The 19508-nt window shown below is 39.1% G+C and overlaps 5 protein-coding genes across 8 annotated transcripts in view; 2 read left to right on the forward strand and 3 right to left on the reverse strand.

Annotated features, from left to right (window-relative positions):
• The first annotated feature begins 565 nt into the window (after nt 1-565).
• Nucleotides 566-3381, forward strand: LOC106319714 (serine carboxypeptidase-like 45). The gene is made up of 9 exons (XM_013758095.1): nt 566-905; nt 988-1089; nt 1167-1253; nt 1823-1915; nt 2004-2083; nt 2169-2450; nt 2531-2655; nt 2763-2973; nt 3056-3381. The coding sequence occupies exons 1-9, from the start codon at nt 665-667 to the stop codon at nt 3203-3205; spliced, it is 1371 nt and encodes a 456-aa protein (XP_013613549.1). The 5' UTR covers nt 566-664; the 3' UTR covers nt 3206-3381.
• LOC106319716 lies at nt 3110-5937 on the reverse strand. Of its 3 annotated transcripts, none has more exons than XM_013758098.1 (12): nt 5775-5937; nt 5139-5214; nt 4945-5028; nt 4796-4859; nt 4659-4705; nt 4446-4500; nt 4324-4362; nt 3972-4140; nt 3800-3863; nt 3666-3722; nt 3349-3590; nt 3110-3201 (listed from the first exon to the last, which is right to left on the reverse strand). In XM_013758098.1, exons 2-11 carry the CDS (start codon nt 5201-5203, stop codon nt 3395-3397), a joined length of 840 nt encoding a protein of 279 aa, XP_013613552.1. In that variant the 5' UTR covers nt 5204-5214; nt 5775-5937; the 3' UTR covers nt 3110-3201; nt 3349-3394. The 3 variants fall into 3 exon arrangements, with proteins under 3 accessions (XP_013613552.1, XP_013613550.1, XP_013613551.1); XM_013758096.1 differs by having other exon boundaries at nt 5139-5218; XM_013758097.1 differs by lacking the exon at nt 3110-3201 and having other exon boundaries at nt 3303-3590; nt 5139-5218.
• A 5148-nt stretch (nt 5938-11085) lies between these two features.
• Nucleotides 11086-12471, reverse strand: LOC106319721. The gene has a single exon (XM_013758106.1). It carries the CDS (start codon nt 12469-12471, stop codon nt 11086-11088), a length of 1386 nt encoding a protein of 461 aa, XP_013613560.1.
• A 2092-nt stretch (nt 12472-14563) lies between these two features.
• On the reverse strand, nt 14564-17933 carry LOC106319718 (poly(A) polymerase I). 2 transcript variants are annotated; one of them, XM_013758103.1, is made up of 13 exons: nt 17764-17933; nt 17476-17689; nt 17203-17300; nt 17027-17110; nt 16726-16856; nt 16581-16653; nt 16467-16512; nt 16273-16382; nt 16087-16194; nt 15534-15593; nt 15380-15441; nt 14978-15293; nt 14564-14907 (listed from the first exon to the last, which is right to left on the reverse strand). In XM_013758103.1, exons 1-13 carry the CDS (start codon nt 17866-17868, stop codon nt 14710-14712), a joined length of 1605 nt encoding a protein of 534 aa, XP_013613557.1. In that variant the 5' UTR covers nt 17869-17933; the 3' UTR covers nt 14564-14709. The 2 variants fall into 2 exon arrangements, with proteins under 2 accessions (XP_013613557.1, XP_013613558.1); XM_013758104.1 differs by lacking the exon at nt 15534-15593 and having other exon boundaries at nt 14606-14907.
• Nucleotides 17934-19165: 1232 nt separating this feature from the next.
• The window catches only part of LOC106319722, a 4658-nt gene continuing 4315 nt past the window's right edge, over nt 19166-19508 (forward strand). The window contains exon 1 of the mRNA XM_013758107.1: nt 19166-19459. Coding sequence (XP_013613561.1) covers nt 19166-19459 — 294 coding nt within the window. The remainder of the gene's footprint in view (nt 19460-19508) is intronic.

Below are 19508 nucleotides of genomic sequence, written 5' to 3' on the forward strand. Positions count from 1 at the left end.
TCATGTTCTTCTCAATCTTTTATAGTGTAGCTGTAACCATCTCAAGTGCCGTGGTCCACAGTGATATTTATAAGGGATTAGTTCTGCGGTAATTGAAACAAGTATGTGGAGTATGATATCTTTTTGTTATTATTAAAATTTGAATTGTGAAATCAACAAATATGAACTAATAAAAACAAATGAGTGTAGTTAGTGCAAAATATGCATATTATACCGAAATAAAGATGATTATAATGGAATGGAGACCATAATAGATGTGGAACAATTAAAATGATAGTCATAATTATTAAATATTTTCGACTAAAACAATTTTTTTTATCCAATTTTCATTTTATAATTAGATATAAGTGATCTTTATAGTTTTGAAAAAAAAAATCAGGCTTTGTCAATTAATAAAAAAGTTATATGTACAAATACACGGATGCTCCCTCCCGAATATAAGATTTTGTGGAATTAGTATTTTGGTTTAAAAAGCTTTTGGGATTTCGGGGGATCAAAATAAAAAGGAAAAATACATGTGGACTGCAGAGCTTGATATAAATGCCAAGAAGCAAGTGGGAAAACAAAGACTCCAAAGTCATCACTTGTCTCCTCTTCCTTTCTTCTCGGGCCTCGGCAACAACCACAACACACCAAAGAAGAAGAAGTGACATCAAGACACATCATGTCTCCTCCTCTCCAATGCTTTACAATATCCTTTGCCATAGTCCTGTTTCTGAGCTTCTCCAGTGTTCTGTCTCACTCCGACCGGATCACCCGTCTACCCGGTCAACCCCGGGTCGGATTCCAGCAGTACTCTGGTTATGTCACCGTCGACGAAAATAAACAGAGGGCTCTGTTTTACTACTTGGCCGAAGCTGAAACCGATCCCATTAATAAGCCTCTGGTTCTCTGGCTCAATGGAGGTTCGTTTTCATTTTTGACCCTTCCATATGTTTTTTATTTTTTATTTTAAAAGCGGAGAACAAATGTGGGTTTGGATGGCAGGACCTGGATGTTCATCTTTGGGTGTTGGTGCATTCTCAGAGAACGGACCATTTAGACCAAAAGGACCTGTTTTGGTCAAGAATCAACATAGCTGGAACCAAGGTAATTAAAGCCTTTTAATTCCACATTTCAACTTTTGATCAGTTCTTGATTTTCTTGATTTTTATTGGTGGTTGCAGAGGCAAATATGTTGTATCTAGAGACACCTGTTGGAGTTGGATTCTCATATTCAACTCAGTATGAGAGTGTGAATGATGAAATCACTGGTTAATCGCTTTCGTTGTTTTCTTAATTATTTGTCAAATTCCTAATTCTTGTTCTGAAAAGAAATGATTATTCTTACACTTCAAGCCAAAATTCTTTAGAGAAACTGTGCTGAATCTATTTGATTTAGACTTTGCATAAAGAAAGGTACCACATGCTTTTGTGTCTTTTTCCTTTCTCTGAACAAAAAAAACAAAATTTCTAACCACCATCAACAAGACAGTTTTTATAATAGATAAAAAGATCTAAATTATTTTTGTTTTTAATTTAAAGATTGCAAATCTTGTGATAATGATGACGATGCAGTGACCTGTGAATGCCATTTCCCTGTTTTGTTCTCCTTTTTACATGAAATGAAAACTAACAATATAGTTATATTTTTTTCTCAAAGAATAAAATTTCAGCTTTTGTGTTCTTGCTCTGTCTGAAGACTGACAAAAAGAACAAAAGAATTCAACCTTATTTGCATTTCACATCTGAATATAACTGTTCTCTTCTTCTTCTTGTTTCTTTCTGTTTGTCTTCACATCTCAAAAGTTATTTCTCTCTTTTGTCTTTTTATCCACTTCAGCAAGAGACAACCTTGTGTTCTTGCAAAGATGGTTCCTCAAGTTCCCTCACTATCTCAATCGAAGTCTCTTCATCACTGGCGAAAGCTATGCTGGTAACAACTTGTTTTATTTCAGCCATTTCAATCTCTTCATTGTACATACTTCTTTTCTTTAAGAGTTTCAGTTTCCATGCAACTGTAGGCCATTATGTTCCCCAACTAGCTGAGCTTATGATTCAGTACAACCAGAAGCACCATCTGTTCAATCTCAGAGGAATTGCTGTAAGCTTTAAGACACCATCTCATCCTCCACTTATCATATCTATTACAATATGGTTTTTTTTATATTTTCCTGTTTGTTTTGTAGATTGGCAATCCGGTTCTGGAGTTTTCAACTGACTTCAATTCCCGAGCTGAGTACTTCTGGTCTCACGGCTTGATCTCGGACTCGACTTACAAAATGTTCACTTCTTACTGTAATTACTCACGCTATGTGAGTGAGTACTATAGAGGGTCAATGTCTAGTATCTGCGCTAAAGTGATGAGCCAAGTTAGCACTGAGACTAGTAGATTTGTTGACAAGTATGATGTCACTCTCGACGTCTGTATTCCCTCTGTGCTATCTCAATCCAAAGTCGTAAGCCCTAACGTGAGTCACAAGTCACAACCCCACAAACATAAAATATAAGACATGTGTTTATGAACTTTGTTGATTTTTTGATTGAACAGCAAGTGGGAGAATCTGTGGATGTATGTGTTGAAGATGAGACGGTGAAATATCTAAACCGAAGAGATGTGCAGGAAGCTCTTCATGCTCGGCTCGTGGGAGTACGCGAATGGACAGTTTGCAGCAAGTTAGTAGTATTCACCTTCTTCTCTTAATAATTTTCAGATGATTGCTTTTGATGTTAATAGTTTTAATCAAGCAACTTATGTTTTTGTTTCCTCATGATGAATACAGTGTGCTTGATTACCAACTGCTTGATGTGGAAATACCGACCATTAACATCGTAGGGAGCCTTGTTCAAGCTGGAGTTCCTGTTCTTGTGTACAGTGGAGATCAAGATTCAGTGATCCCGTTGACAGGAAGTAGAACCTTAGTGAGCAGATTGGCCAAACGATTGGGACTGAGAACAAGTGTGCCTTATCGAGTCTGGTTTGCAGGACAACAGGTACACAAACATCACTCCCTAATGGTAAAGAAAAGAGATAAAATAAAAAACAAAAACTAACCCATTCGGTTTGTTGTTTCAGGTTGGTGGCTGGACTCAAGTCTATGGAAATGTCTTGTCATTTGCAACAGTGCGAGGAGCTTCACACGAGGTCCCATTCTCACAGCCTCAGAGATCACTAGTGCTATTTAAAGCGTTCTTGGATAGTCATCCTCTTCCTGAAGAGTTCTGATAGTTACCATGATCTGTTAAGCTTATGTAAAGATTTTGGCAAAAGGTTTAACCTAAGAATATGGTTTATTTAATCGGCGAAAAAGCCAAGAAAAGAAAAGCGGAAAGATTTGTTTTATTTTTGTTGTTGTAAAAGATGTGAACCTTGTAGTAGGAAGGACGTGTATGTTCTTGGAACTTGAGTGTTGTGTTAAACTACAACAGGAGCTTCTACTTGCATTGTTAAGTCTTTAAATTCAAGAGCTATGATTGGTTTTGATAGCATTACAGCTACACTTAACCTCCTTTCATTTTCATGCAACTCTTGTGATGAGTGAATATTCTCTCCTGAATCTGTCTCATTGTCCAAAGGATGTGATACTACCGCAGGTCTCACCGGCCTCACCCTGTAAATATAGACTCCTTTCAATAAATGTGTATTCTAGTGAGAGATTGGCTTTAGGTCAAAGCAGAAACATCACCTGCACTGGAGGTGGCATGAATATTTGAGCAGGTTCGGAAAGTACTTTGTATTTCCACTGTCATTATATGACATTCTTGATGAGTTTATTAGCCAAGTCTCCAATGAAAGCAATCACAAGAACCAAAGTCTTACCTAAAACTCGGTAGTGACATTTTGATTGCTGGTCCCATCCAGTTTCCGAGTTTTTTCTCCATTTCTGAGGTTGCCAGTTCAAGACCATAGTCAGATATCAAAAACATGACACAATTTTTCTCAGATTATAATACACATAGGCTTAAGTCAGACCAAGAAGCAAAGAACTCACCGTCTGATCTAAATTTGATACTGCAGATATCAGCAGAAGCAGCACCATCAACTTCACTAACCTTAACCTCCACCATATCTTCAGGGTGAGACATAGAAGTTCCTAGCGTAAATGTGTCCAATAAACCAAAAGTTCTCTCCCTTTTCCCCTTTGGAACTGCTGTTATTTTCTATTCACAACCACAAAAGTTACTTCTCCAAGAGTTTAGGAAGAATGTCTCCACTTTATGCATACAAGATTAATTTTGTTTTTTTCCTCATTTGATAGTTTAAAAGAAGAAACTTAATGAGAGCATAATCAGTAATTCTCAAAATCTAAAAATCACTGTTGAGACCAAAGATGAGGCACCAACTTTTGAAAATCTTGCAACTTGGCTTGGTAGTCCTACTTCCTGCAACACCACCATGTTATGTAATGATAGTGCATCATTATCATTCAATCTCTCAACATTAGAGACAAAGTAGACCTATCTACCTTGCGTCCGTGATGACAAGCCTCATCACTGTTTACAAGCACCCTTGCGGCCCATCTAAACGGATATAAGAAAGATGTAAACATCACTACATTTGATAAGTATGTATCTAATTAACATAATATTCTCCAACTTGGTCACTTGAGAGTCAAACTTTGCTTTACTAAAGAATGATATATAATTTATATTAGTGTAAGAAGGGGGAATGAATATACGCGCATGATGTAGGAGGGTTCCATACAGTTCCTGCAATCACCACAAGCTGTGAAAAAAGCGACAGACAACAGTAAGAGGAACGATCAAAGAATGTTGTGGAGCGATAATTTTGAGTAAGTTGGGAGCAAGAAGAGACCTCATCGAAGACACCAGCGGGGCTATCATCGTAGCTAGCGAGGAAAAACCCACCAAGAGTGTATCTGAAAATCCCAAAAGAACAATAATGGTTTTGAGGAAGACAAAATTAAAAATAGAAAATGAGCCATATAAGAAGCTTGTCTATACCCAAAAGCTTCAACTAATCGAAGCTCCTTAGGGATGAATGCTCGAGCAGTCGCAGCCTTCACAAGATTAATCTGATATAAGGCACTGAAACCAAAACAAGAAGAAAATTCAGCAAAGCATATACAAGAAGGAGAAGAACAGCTTGAGACGTTCTTGAAAAGCTACAAAAGAAAAAAGAAAAAAAAAATTCTTGCCTTCCTTTGAATATCCATGGAAGTTTGGCATAGCAGGATGAAATCCTTCTCTCTACAACATCCATGGAGAGGGATGCTATCTAATCCACACAGGGAAAAAACATGACTTAGGAGACAAGTTATGAAGATAGCTGAGTGTAAATATCCAAAAATGACATGAAAGCATCTATTAGCTGCACGACATGTAAAAGTATAAAATTATACATAACCATTGAGAAGAAAGATAAAGAGAATCTCAAACACATCACACATGGCCAGATAACTCAACCATATCCAAGTTGTCTGCTCTTAAAACTGTAAAACATCTACTTTGGGTATATATTCCTTAGCAAGAAAGTAAATCCCAGAAAGGAAAGAAAAGGAAGCACTATATTGATTATGAGAAAGCATACTCAATGTCTCAACTTTCGATATTAAATCAAACCAGTCACTATGGAGTATGGTCTATGTGTTCAGGCAGTTTTGTCTTAAAAATTCCTTTTCCCGACCAGATTCAGCAACTGCAAGTGGGTTTCTAAAGACAATTCTTAAACGATCATCATGGATAAACCATGAAAGGTCAGTAGCAACACAAGTAGATTCCAAGAACTACTACATGACAAATGCTACTCCGAAAAATAGAAAAAGAAAACATACAGTGAAAATAATGAACGTCGTTAAAACCCTCCTGAAGAATAAAATCTTCAACCGGCTTGAGCAGGGTTCTTTGAGAAAGATAAGAACTTTCAAGAAAACAAAGAGTGGGGAGTTTCTATTGTGTAGATTATTAAAGTAGTAATAAATGAAAAAGAAAGAGGAACCGACGGAGAGGGTGAAGGTTCGTTGGTGATAGAAGAAGATAGGCTTTGGTTTCTTCGTCCAATCATAAAGACTTTGTCTCTCTTTTTCAAGCTTTTTCTTATTTCGCGCCAATCCCAAGTTAACGTCATCTTCCACCTTCTCTCATTTGCTTATCATTAATGATTGTTTATTTATTTTTTCTTTTAATTAAAGTAGGAATAGTTAGGTTTAAACTTTTCTTTCTGCTAAAGATTTACTAGAAATTAGGTTACTTGGCAAAATAAAGTTATTGGAAAAGCTAATTTGCTAAAATGTAATTAGTTTTAAATATAGAAAGAAGGATAACTTAAATTAAATATATATATATATATATATATGCTTAACTGAAAGCGAAATAAGATTTTTTAGACTAGTTAATGGGTTGAAAATAATCATCTGATAGGAAATTTAGTCTTATTTGCAAAATAAAATATGGTAGATCTTTAGATTTGCATTTAAATGATTAACATATCTGGATTCCATCTGTTATATATAGAAAATGATTTAAATATCGACAAAACTATTTCTAGATTTGGAGAGTGATTTTAAATATAACACAAATATGTTCTAGAATGTCTGTCTACAAGATCATTTAAAAAATTTTAGTTAGGTTTATTTTATTTTAATATTCTTACTTACCAATAATATTATTCTACTTAGCCTTAGCTATTTTTCTTGCTATCATTCCATGATGCATGAGATGAGGAGAATAATTTACAGCACATAAACATCCTTAGAAATTAAAAAAAAAATTAACATGAAAATGTAAGCTTTTCATAGTTTCAGACTTCTTTTTTTTTTACGCTGGTTGTATTCAAATTATAAAGAGAAACCTCCAAAAATGTAACACACATCTCACATAAGAGGATTTGGAGGAAGAACAAAGAAACAATAGAGAATAGAGACATAAAGTTAAAAAAACAGCAAAGGGAAAAGACACCAGTAGGTGCTTAAAAGGCGATTATTCGCACACCCGTAGAGATCACAGAGCCACCTGTTAGGGGCTATAGATCATGAGGCAGGGCCTCTCTTTGAATGGTGTGAGCCAACCAAGCAGGGCCTCCTTGAGCCACATACGATTGATATCGTTGATCCTTGGTGACACTCACTGCAATGAGTTTAGCCACTCTGTTCTTCTCCGGTTCAACATGATTCAAGGTATAGGTTGAGAAACGATGGAGAGATTGCAAAGTTTCTTGAATTAAGTACTGGACCTCAGGAAACTTAGTAGGGTTTAGCAGGGCTTCCGCCATCATAACACATGAGAACTCGATGATCACTTTGTCAAGGTGGAGATCAGAAAGCGCCATGATCGACCACGCAAGAGAGCGAAGCGAAGCTTCCAACTCAGAAAGAACACCAGAGAAAGCTCTTCTGCTATGTATCACAGGATTACCTATCTCATCTCTGACAAACCAAGACACACCACTACCAAGATTGCTAGGTTGCCAAGAGGTTCCAACATTGCACTTAAGCAAACCTCGGGGAGGTTTGGACCAGGTTCTCTTAGGTGTCTCAATTGTAGGTGCCACAGCAGGGGTTGCAGTCGACTCAACACATGAGTTAACAGTGAGCCACATACCCGCTTCTTCCATAGCTCGAGATAGAACCAGGGAAGGCTCCATTCTCACATGCTCAAAGAAAAAGCCATTTCTAGCTTTCCATATATGCCATAGGACCCATGGAAAAGCGAGACGCACACCCAAGGGGAGGGACGGGTTTCTGCTACACTTCAAGAGATGGAAAAGGTTTAAGAACATCGATGTCTGAGAGTAGCCAGCAGTAGGAGGAGGAATACCGGATAGAGACCATACTTCCTGCGCAAACCTACACTGGAATAGAACATGACAAATAGATTCTGACGCAGACCCACAAGATACACATGTAGTGTCAAGGTGGATGCCTCTAGTACGTAATCTTTCCTTCACCGCCAAAGCTCCAGATAGAGCGCGCCACAGAAAATGTCTGAGTTTAGGGGATGTTTTTGTTCTCCATAGATCAGACCAGAGCTGTTTTTCAATGGGGGGCAAGGCTGGGAAAGGAGAGTTCATCTCCTGTAAGTCCACGAGGAGTTTGTAGCCGCTCTTCGACGAATATTGTCCACTTTTTGTGAAGCACCAGATCGTATTATCGTGACGTGAGGGGTTGATCTTGGTGTTGAGGACAAGTCGCACATCATCAGGACTAAACGTCTCTCTAACACGTGGCACTATCCATTGGCCAGAATGAACATCGATAAGATCAGAAACCTTCAACGTGAGATCCACCGGAGCTTCTTGTCTGTAGTTGGGAACTCGAGGGAGATCATCAAGCAGCCAATTTTCTTGCCACACAAGAGTGTTCTCACCACTGCCAATAGACCGCAACAGACCTTTCGCAAGAAGCTCTCTCCCATGAAGGATACTCCTCCAAGCGTATGAGGGTCTCGTACCAACAGAACTATCAAGGAAGTTACAGTTCTTATGGTAACGATGTTTGAGTATTTGCGCCAGCAGAGAGTTAGGAGAGCTCCAGAGACGCCAAGCCTGCTTGCCTAACAGGGCTTGGTTAAACTTCTCAAGATCATGAAAACCAAGTCCACCAACCTCTTTAGACTTGCATAGTTTCTGCCAAGCAACCCAAGCAATTTTGCTCTTATTATTGCCACTGCTCCACCAAAACTGAATCATAGCACTGGTCATTCTTTCACATGTATCTTTAGGAAGCTTGAAACATGTCATAGCGTAGATCGGCAGAGCCAGACAAATGGATTTGAGTAGTATCTCTTTGCCACCTTGAGATAGTGCCTTTGAGAACCAACCGTTCAGCCGGCCATGAAGCTTTTCACGGAGAAAGCTAAGTAACTTCCTCTTGGAACCACTGAAACATTCAGGTAAGCCAAGGTAGGAACCCTCTCCTCCTTCCGTATCGATTCCAAGAGCTACTTTGACCTCCATTTTGATTTCCTCAGGGACATTAGATCCAAAGATAATAGAGGATTTCTGCTGATTTATCATCTGACCCGATGCATCACCATATAATTTAAGGCAGCGTGAGATTTCCAGAGCATCCTCCACACTCGCTTTACACATCAGTAGGCTATCATCAGCGAATAGGAGATGATGAACTGAAGGGCCCGTAGCCGCCAATCTAATACCATTGATTCTCCCATTCGCTTCTGAGTGGTTAAGGCAGTTCACTAAAGCTTCAGCGCAGAGGATAAATAGGAAAGGAGAGAGTGGGTCTCCTTGCCTAATGCCTCGTTCCGGTTTGATGAAGCCGTGTGAATTACCATTGAGAAGAACCGAGTAAGAAACAGAGCTCACACAACCCATGATCCAATGTATCCAAATTCTGTCAAAACCCATTTTCTCCAAGAGAATCTCGAGGAAGCTCCACTCCACTCTATCATAAGCCTTAGACATATCAGTCTTAATGGCCATGAAATTCTTATCCACTCTGCTATTGGTACGTAGTCCATGTACCATCTCATGTGCAATGAGGATGTTATCAGATATCAAACGGCCTGAGACGAATGCACCTTGAGTTTCTGATATGAGCTCCGGCAGATAGATTTTTAGCCGGTTACACAGAATCTTGGAGATAATTTTGTACTGTACCGAGCATAGGCTTATGGGTCTTAAGTCCTGCATTCTCGACGGTTTGGTGACTTTAGGGATCAGGCTCAGCTGAGTATGGTTCCACCCATCCGGGATTGTCGAGGTTGAGAAGAAAAGTTGAATCTCCTTAACGAGAGCAGGACCCACAATGTGCCAAAACCTTTGGTAGAATACTCCTGTAAGACCATCCTCACCAGGGGCGCTGCTTCCCTTCACACTGAAGGCTGCCTGCTTGATCTCATCATCTGTAACCATTGCAGTAAGCGTTGTATTCATCTCTTGCGTGACCCTACTTTGGAATCCTTCAAAGAGAGACTCGAGGTCGAAAGGGTTAGTACTCATGAAGAGATCCCTGAAATACTCTACTGCTATGTAACCTTTAGCTCCCTCCGAGAAATGCTCACCTCCCAGCTCGTCTAATAACATGAGAATCCGATTCTGGATCTTCTTCCCCTTGACACAGTTATGAAAATACCGAGTATTCCGGTCCCCTGCTTTCAGCCATTCCTCCCTGCATTTTTGCCTCCAGTATCGTTCTTCATCCAAATAGGCAGTAGCTAGTTGCTGACGCAAGAGCTTCATAGAGTGAAAGTTGGGATGAAGCTTAGACACTTCAAACTCCAGATCAAGCTTCAACCGTGTGATCTTATCCTTCGAGTTGAAACTGGTATGGCGTTTCCACTTAGCAATGTCTTGACGACATCGAGCAATACGTGCAACAGTACAGGAATCATCCTCTTCAGCCCCACACCAGCTCTGCTTTATCAGGTCTTCAAAACCTTCCTCATCAGCCATTCTTTTATCAAAGTAGAACCTTCTCTTGTAATGATCTTCACTCTCATGAGCAAATCTGATTAGGAAGGGTCTATGATCAGAAGCCCACATATCTGAGTATTGTAAATGTGAACGGGGAAACATATTGAACCACTCGTCATTCCCAAACCCTCTATCAAGACGACATTGAATCCAACCTGATTCTCTTTTCCCCGCCCAAGAGAAGATATTACCCGAGCTTCTAATTTCCTTCAACTTGCAGTTTTGAGCCATACTACGAAAGCCCCAAAATGTCGACTCACTCCTTTCTTCTCCACCAAGTTTTTCCTCATTAGACATAATTTCATTAAAATCACCCGCGAGGACCCAAGCCGTGTCTCTCACCAACCAAATATCAACAAGACGATCCCATACCGCCTGCCACCTAGCTCGCACGGGATCTCCATAAATACAAGAGAGAAAGAAATCCAAAGGACCCGACGAAATCTTCATGTCAATAATCCTCTTATCACTAGACAGTATCTCAACATTGTAACTATCCTTCCACATCACAGCTAGCCCACCACTTAAACCATTAGGCTCCACCGTGAACAACTTATCGTAACCCAAGCTTTTTTGTAATCCAGAAACATACGCATATTTTTGTTTAGTCTCCATCAAAAACATGAAATCCGGAAAGTGTAGACGTCTAACTTCCCGAATTTTCTGAACTGTCTCAGTACTCCCAGCACCTTGACAGTTCCAACACCAAATGCTCATTGGGGGAGCAGCGGCTTCAATACGGAAGCCACCGTAGGGTCTGTAAGCTTTGCAGATTTGTTCTCGGACGCTGTCTGTGGAGGGGGAGAAGACTTTCTCTTTGCCTTGTTCAGGTGCTGAGAAGGAGCAGGATAAGAAGCCTGGGCACGAATGGTATTGAGTTTCCTCTTCCAGGACGGAGGCCTCTTCCTTTGGGTCTTGCTGGCATTTTGGTTCCCGGAGACTCGCCCTCCCGAGGAAGGGCCAAGCTGAAAACCCGACAGAACCACAATGGGAGCAGACGAAAAGGAGCCATTTGTAGCCAAAGAATCAGCCTCACCTTCCTCCAGAGATTGAACATAGCCTTCTGAGTAAGCTCCAAGTAAGAGGGGTCTCTGTTTTTTAGAGACCAGTGTATCGTCTTGATAAGAGAAAACGTGGCCTTTTCCTTTGTCTAGCTCATTGGTAATCCGAGTGATACGGACCGAAGCTTCAGCAGCACTATCAGCAATACCTTGCTTGACTCTTTCGATTCTAGCTCTGCGTTCTGTCTCATCAGCATGTGAGATATACAACATAGCCATTTTTTGGTCTTGCTTTGAAAGCTCCGGAAACATGGGAGGAAAACCAGGCGGGCCCTCATCCAGTAGTGAAGATCTCACAATGGGAAGATTAGGACGAGGCTCAGGCAATGCCTCTCGGTCATTAGATACTTGTTTCTCCTTCACACCACCTCTACGCAAAAGTGGGCATCTGATCTTTTCATGGGTAAGGCGCAGACAGTGAAAACATCTCTTATGAATCTTTTCATATTCAAATTCAATGTTCACCGTCCCACCAGACTTGAGGTTCAATCTTCTGAATGCCTTGGCCGGGTTATCCAGGTTGAAGCAAACTTTGGCTCTGATGTAGTCCTTAGTCTGGGAAACCTTAGGATCGTAAGCAATAACATCAACTTTTCCAACCTCTGACGCCAGGCGGTACATAGTATCAGTAGTGAAGAACTCCACTGGGATATGCCTAATCCGAATCCACAGATCCATCGTTTTGAGGAAGTCATCAGGAGGGTTAGCTGTCCATCTCTCCAAAGCCATAGCCCAATGATTATAAGACCAGGGTCTATCTTTGAGGACCGTCTGTAGATCTTCCTCTCGCTGGAAAACAAACTGGAACCTGTCTTTCGAGAGAGCAATCCCTCGAACACGACCGTAAACACGCCACGCTGTAGGCATATAGTCTATCATTCGAGCCATGGACTGACATTCGGGGTTCAGCAAGCGGCCAAGGATACTAGTTTCATTCTCATCAATAACACGGAAACGGGGTTCATCAGGTAGGGTAAGGGGCTCTTCATCATCACCAATGGACATAGCTCTTATCGCTTTGTGGAGGAGGTCAGCCATGTTCGCAGTCGTCGGAGATGAATTCAGGGTAGAGCCGTGGTGGAGGAAAAAATTCTTTGGCAGTAGATCTACCGTGATTGAAGCAAATTTGCCATTAATAAGGCAAAATTCGGCCACGAATTTCTGAGAAATCATTAGTTTAGGAAAGAAACAGAGAATTTTGAGAAGAAAGGGGAAACAGGAAATAAAACTCTAGACCAGAGAAGGAAATAGGTGAGATGGAGCTGAGAAGAAAAGGAAATAAAATATAATTTCCAAAATAAAACACTGTGACAAAAGGGCCGATAAATGGTTCCACTAAAAACAACGGAAATATTTGAAAGATTAAAAAAGGCAACTAACGGTCATAGACCTTGCCGGAAATCGTCTCCTTTTAAAAGGAGAGAAGAAAATGAAACACGAAAAAAATGTAAGGCTATGAGATGACTCTAGTTTCAGACTTCAGTAGCCTGTATATATGTTAAAATGAACAAAAGGAAGAGCAGAGGTGCGTTTGCATACGCTGGTGCGGCTTTTTCATTTCTTTATTAACAAAGTTAGTGAAACTCTTATATTTTTCTGATCTTCTATCTGTGAATATTCTAAAGCAATCATTTTCAAAAGAAATATTCTAAAACAATCACTTTAGAAATATCTCACAATCTGCCATTCATAGAGATTCTGTAAGATCTATATATTTCATGTACACCTAACCTTTTCGGCATAATATTAATTTAATATACGGACGAAAATAAAGTAAAGAATGAAAAATAAAATACTCTGATTTTTAAGTAATCAAAGATTCAGAGGACGGGAAGGCCACGCTACCAAATTTTGGATTTGCAACAACCATATCACAAAGTACATTTCGAGAATATCAATATTTAGATCTGATCGATGAGATGAAACTAGTAGTGACATTATATGGTTTGGAATTTTGCAAAACGGCTAGGTTCGACTTGTGACGCTCTATAGATTTGCTTACGATGGACTACGATATTTGTATTGTCTACGTCAGAACATAAACAGATTTGCCATTTAAGTTTCCGTCATTAAATAGTTTTTGGAATTTTATTGGAAGCCGCTTAATCAAATAGTTTGACTAATGGTTCATTAATGCTTCTACACCAACACCAGCAGGTTCAAATTTTAATTTTCGAAAAAAAAAACGATTTATTAAATAATTATGTAAGCTACGGAAGAAAGGTTTACAAGAGATCTTCAACATGGTGCAAGTAAACTCGGTCAGACGTGATCTTCGTAAGACGGTTCAGGTGATACAATTAGACGTAGATCCTTATAAGGCAGATAATATTGTCGGTTGTCGGTTGTCGGATCATTTATGTAATCTTTCTCATAATTGTAATATCATAATAAATCATCGCTAAAAAAAAAAAAAATTCTTCACAAATTATATGGAAGCTAACCGACTTTTGAATGGGTTTATATAAAATAAACACATCATGCATAATCTTTAGACGATAAATATTCAGATAAGTATTCAAATATTACTTTACAAGAAATTCCATGAACTAGTGCTACAAGTAAAAGAAATAATCATTTAACTCATAATCACGCCTCGAAATTAAAGTTAAGCTTAAACATCAGAGAGTTGTTATCTCTTACGAGTCTCCATGTAGGCATAATCACGAAGTAAATAATTAGAAAATCGAACAGAAGAGATTACTATTCTCTCAGCTTTTTAGTTTTCTTAATAGATGAGCTCTATATTCTACATTTTGTTTTTAAATTCGTTGAATTATAATTAGATAGATAGTAAATGTTATTTTTGTTTAGGAAAGGTATAAAATTAATTGTTTTTTAATATTTGTGTAAAAGTCTAAAGGGTCAAAAGATTTGACTAAGTTTATAAAATTAATGATTTCAGAAATTAAAGAACTAACAAAGAGAATGATTTTTTACAAATAAATGTCACTAAGAAACCTGCCAAAAAATAAGCCAGTTTATAATTCTGAAAAATATAATAATAACTCTTCCTAGCAAAGCTTGTATTTTCATAAATAATATGAAATTTTGTCTCCATGGCATCAACTAAAAAATATTTGCAGTTTTTGTAATTTTCTTTGGGTAACAAAGGCAAAAAGAACATTTTACATACCAAAGATATTCAATTAATTTTTGAAACTTTGGAGTTAGTTAACAATAAAAAAAAATTAGAACCTCATCTATTTTTTTCCCAAAAAAAAATAGTTGACACTAATCTGAAAATTGAATGTGAAATGAAGAAAAATTCTAGGCTTAAATCTTTGGAGGGTAAACGGTATCAAAGACAATCCTAGCGAAAACACGACGTGTCTCGTGAAAGTCTCCAAGAGCAAGAGACTTGTAGTTTATCCTGCGGTCTAAACTTGGCACACCTCTCTCTCCATCTCCCTTCCTTCTCACACTTCCAAACATTCTCTGCACTCTCTCCAACAATGGTCTCGACATGAACACCTGAAAAAACAACCCCAGTCAAAACATCTCTAGTAGATGCAGCAGCAGTAGTGTGATCACAATGTGTTACCATATCAGAGCTTGGTGCTTGCGGGTATTTGCTCATCGCGTTAGCTAAGTAGTCTCGATCATGCATCTTTTTCGCAGCTGATTTTACAGACTCTGCTAAGCTCATGACCTGCTGCGATAGTTTGCTGCCAGCAATGTCTTTGTCTTGAGCGGACAGTTCTTGGAAGTTTGAGTTGTGCTGTTTTGTGTTGCTCTTTGCGATCTCCATGGCTTCGGATAAAGATATGTCACTGTAGATGGCAAGACAGTAGGAAGCTACGACGGTGGGATCCCGAGGCTGGTCGACCAATGCTTTGTGAAACGCTAAGATCCCAATCCTGAGGTTATTATTCTTTCCCATTATTGTTAACTTGGTAAATCCATTTACTAAAATAGATGTACCAACAAGGGAGAGGTTTCTAACCAGAGTAGCTCGGCGCATGGTCGATCAGGTGCTACAAGTCGGTCAAGATTGCGAAACATGGACTGCAAGTAAGAGGCTTTAAATCTGTTAGCCCTATGGAGTCTTTTATTGCAGTCTCTAGTGTTAACTAATACTAGAAAGAAGAGTTAAGTACCAGAAGCATGTTGGACCTTCCATCACGTCTCCTGAACCCTTGGGAAACAAAATAAGATGCCTGCGAATAGTTTAACCGATTTAGAATCAATACTCAATATGCACAACAACACACTGCTACTAGAGAAGATTCTTCACCAAACCTGGATATAGGCCCCTGGGATTTTGAACCTAACCGAACTCGCCAAACCGAACCAAAATTTCGGTTAGTTCGGTTAGAAGTTCAGTACGATTCGGTAGGTTTTCTAAAGAAGTTCAGTTTTTAGTTTTCTTCTTTAAAAAAAATTACACCTAAACCATTTCAAAAACCCAAACCACCCTAACACAATTTTGAACCGAACTAACCGAAATAACTGGATTTAACCAAAACTTTAGCAAAATTAAACCAAAATCTAACCAAAATCAAAAACTTCGGTAGAATTTTCAAAAAAAGAACTAACGGAGTACTGAACCAAACTTTATTTAGGATTAGTTCGGTAAGATTGTGCACAAAAAAAAAGTTCAGTTAACTACCCGAACCGAATAAACCAAACTAAGCGAACCCACAGGCCTACCTGGATAGGTAGAAGAATCTCCATGAGACCAAATCTCCATAACAACCTTAAAGAAGCTTCTGCAGACCCATAGGCCAGCATATAATTGATTTCCATCTGGACCCTTGACTGCAGAAGACGAGAGAAGATGTTCAGTCCAAACCTCGCAAGAAGAAGGAGAACAAGAGAAAAGAAAGAGAGATATACAGGGTCAAGTCTCAGCAATGAAGTAGAAAGCTCCTTCACAGAAACAGCAACGTCTTTAGTCAAGCTGAATCCTAACCTCGCTGCAATCCTAATTGCACGTAAAATGCGAGCTGTAAAGTGAACACCATTACCATTTTTGAAGCCTTTTGCAAACAAACATACGTCATACTACCACCATTGCATCTAAAACTGACCTTTATCCTCTATAAATGAAAGCTTTGCTGCAGATACTGTCCTCACCTACAGAATAACTAGACTGGTTAGGACCGTGTCAATTGGTTTCTATAAAAAATGATTAGCTTGCCTACTTTAGAGTTCTTTATATCTTCAACTCCTCCTATATAGTCATACACTACGTTCTCCAATGGATCAAACATCAACCTGAAAGATCCAACATATGAATGTTAATGCATTCTGTATTAAGGATTTTAATCCATAGATAAATGTGCTTACCCATTGACAGTAAAATCACGCTGTAAGCAATTCTTCCAACGGATGTAGTCACGTTCATTGCAGCCCACAGGCTTTCTGAAGTTCTTATTTGGCGTTTTGCCAGTCCTTGCTGAAGTACTAAAACTTGACACCTGTTACATTGAACCACTCGACTAAGTCTTGAGGGAAGGTATATTAAGAGAAAGTGTTCTTCCTCATAGGAGAAAGAAACCGAGAGCCCTATTTTTCAAGCCCTAGCTTACTCAGATGATAAGTGGTTATGACATAACTTCATGTGAATGAGTGAAAACATTGAGCAAACCTCTATGATGATATCATCGACATAAACATGGCAGATGGGAAACCGTCTTCCAACGATTTGGCATCGGGGAAATACTTGCCGTACCTGTACACACACAAGGGTGATTCACAAATGAGACAAGATCTTAGGCAGAAAGGTGGGATAGCAAAACTAATGTGTGTAGTTCCATTTTAAACCTCTTTGAGTTCGGCAGAAGTGATGACATCAAAATCCTTGGGGATTCTATCTAGTATAAGATCCCGAACACAACCTCCCACTAGGTATACTTGAAACCCTGGAACATCAAAAAAAAAAAAAAAAAAGTGACGATTTTTGGCGAGTTCTATGAAGAAACAACACTAGAGCTAATGTTCCACATACATTAACTTAAAACTGAATAAAGCAATCTCAAGAGCTTGAGAGGGGTTCACATTAGGCTAACAAAGGCTGAGAAGACGCAAAAAAGTTACCTTTTTTCCTGAGCTTATTGAGAACCATGCGTGTAGATTCAGGGATCATGGACCTCTGTATACCAAACTCATTAGCATCTAACTTCTTCCACGGCGTCGTTTTATCCTTACTCTTCCTTCCTCCCCTAATCTCCTTACCGCTGCTCTCTTCCTTGCGTGGCTTCACCAGGTTTCTCGGTGCCGCGATTGCTCCAACGCATCCGCAACGCCCAATCTGTTAAAGTTCCCACTAGAGAGGTTTAGCCAATGAGAATCAAAGAAGGAAAGAGACGGAGACGGAGACGAAACCGTAGGCGTGCGGAGGGAGAAAGGGAGATCTCTGATGGAGCCACCATAGCAAGGACGGCAAAAGACTAGAGCTTTCGATGAGATAGCGAAAGAACCATACGCCATTGTTGTAAAAGCTTCTTCAAGACATTGCGAGTCAGAGAAGAAGAAGGAAGACGGGAATCAATCTCTGAGGCAATTGGATCTGAATGAGAAGATAGGGGCTCAAAATTAAATTAATGGGCCTTTAAAGCCCATCAAAACGTTGAATCAGTTGGTTGACTCGTTGTTATAGGGGCTCAAAATTAGATTTCACGCAAGGAAGAAAGCAGTTGATGATGTTACCGGATGATGAGACATGTGGAGAATCTAAGCTTCGAGAAAGATGAAACATTTCATATGGCAGGTTTTTCTGTTGTTGAGTTGAGTGGCAACAACGGAGACTCATTTATAGACATGTCAATTACTACTGCAGATAGAGACTGTACTGAATGTGTTGGTTTAGTAGAGTTCATTAATAATCTTTTTCAGTGTTCTTCGTTCTTAAAGGTTTTAGATTTATCCTACTTATGTTATTTTCGGATTAATATACCAATTTTGTTTTGTTTTGAGGAGAAAAAACATGCGAAAGCATAAAGAGAAAATGACTAGAATGTATAACAAAAGTTGGTTTATTACTAGAGTGTTAAACATTTTTTTAAGATGACTAGAATGTTTAGACATCCATAGTAAATGATTCTAATGGCCTTTGCTTAGTTTATTTTAATTGAAATTACTTTTAAACATATAATCCACATCAGTAATTAAAATTACACATCACCATCACAATAGAAACCAAAACGTCTCTTCTCCAACATAACTAAATCGAAGTTCTAAGAAAAAACTAACTAAGAACATCGTTTTGTCGTCTCGAAGAAGAACCGTCGAAGAAGGAACCGCGAGGATACTTCCACTCTCCGTCATCAACATTGTCTGTGTTAACTTCCTCTTCGTCGAAATAGCTCTCTGTCGTTGTACTCTGTTTTCTCTGTTATCATCGTGCCCGAAATCAGAATTCTGAACTCATTTGTACGAAATCGTCTTCGCCGCATTCTTATCTCCGAGTTCGTCTTTTCTGGTAGGATATCGCGACGTTATATATTGTGTTTTGTTGAGTTTGTGGGTCAGTTATGTATTATATTTCATCTAATTTATATTTTTTTGCGACTGAGATAGGGTTGTGTTGCGGCTGTGATTTTGTTTTGTTGGAGGTTTCGTTGCGTCTGAGTTAGGGTTTTGCTGCGGCTGAGTTATGTTTATGTTATGGCTGAGTTATATTTGTGTCGTGAATAACCTAATGTTATGTTATGACTGTGTTACTCTTATGATGCGGCTGAGTCACTGTTTTGTTGTGGCTGATTTTATTGTTGGGTTATATGATCAGATGGATGCTGCTGAAGTTAAATCAGGGGATTACCCACCAAGACTTTACCCTGAAGGGTCTTCTAACCTAGATGGTAAAGTTATTAATCACAATTTCCATCCAGGGCATTTCCCCCATGTTAGAGAAACAATAGGACTTGATGTGTGGGAAGAACTGGTGAACTCTCCCATTGGAGTAGTTGCTAGGCTAGCGGAACGCGAAAGCATGTGGTCTGGTAGGACCGTGCACTATCTACTGTGTAAACAGCTGCGAGTTATAAAGAAGGAGATATCAGGTTTAGCTTGCTCGAGTTTGGTGAGATCACTGGGCTAAACACAGGTCCATTGCCAACAGAAAAATTTGA

This window comes from Brassica oleracea, unplaced genomic scaffold (assembly GCF_000695525.1).
Source record: "Brassica oleracea var. oleracea cultivar TO1000 unplaced genomic scaffold, BOL UnpScaffold00579, whole genome shotgun sequence".
Lineage (NCBI taxonomy): Eukaryota > Viridiplantae > Streptophyta > Magnoliopsida > Brassicales > Brassicaceae > Brassica > Brassica oleracea.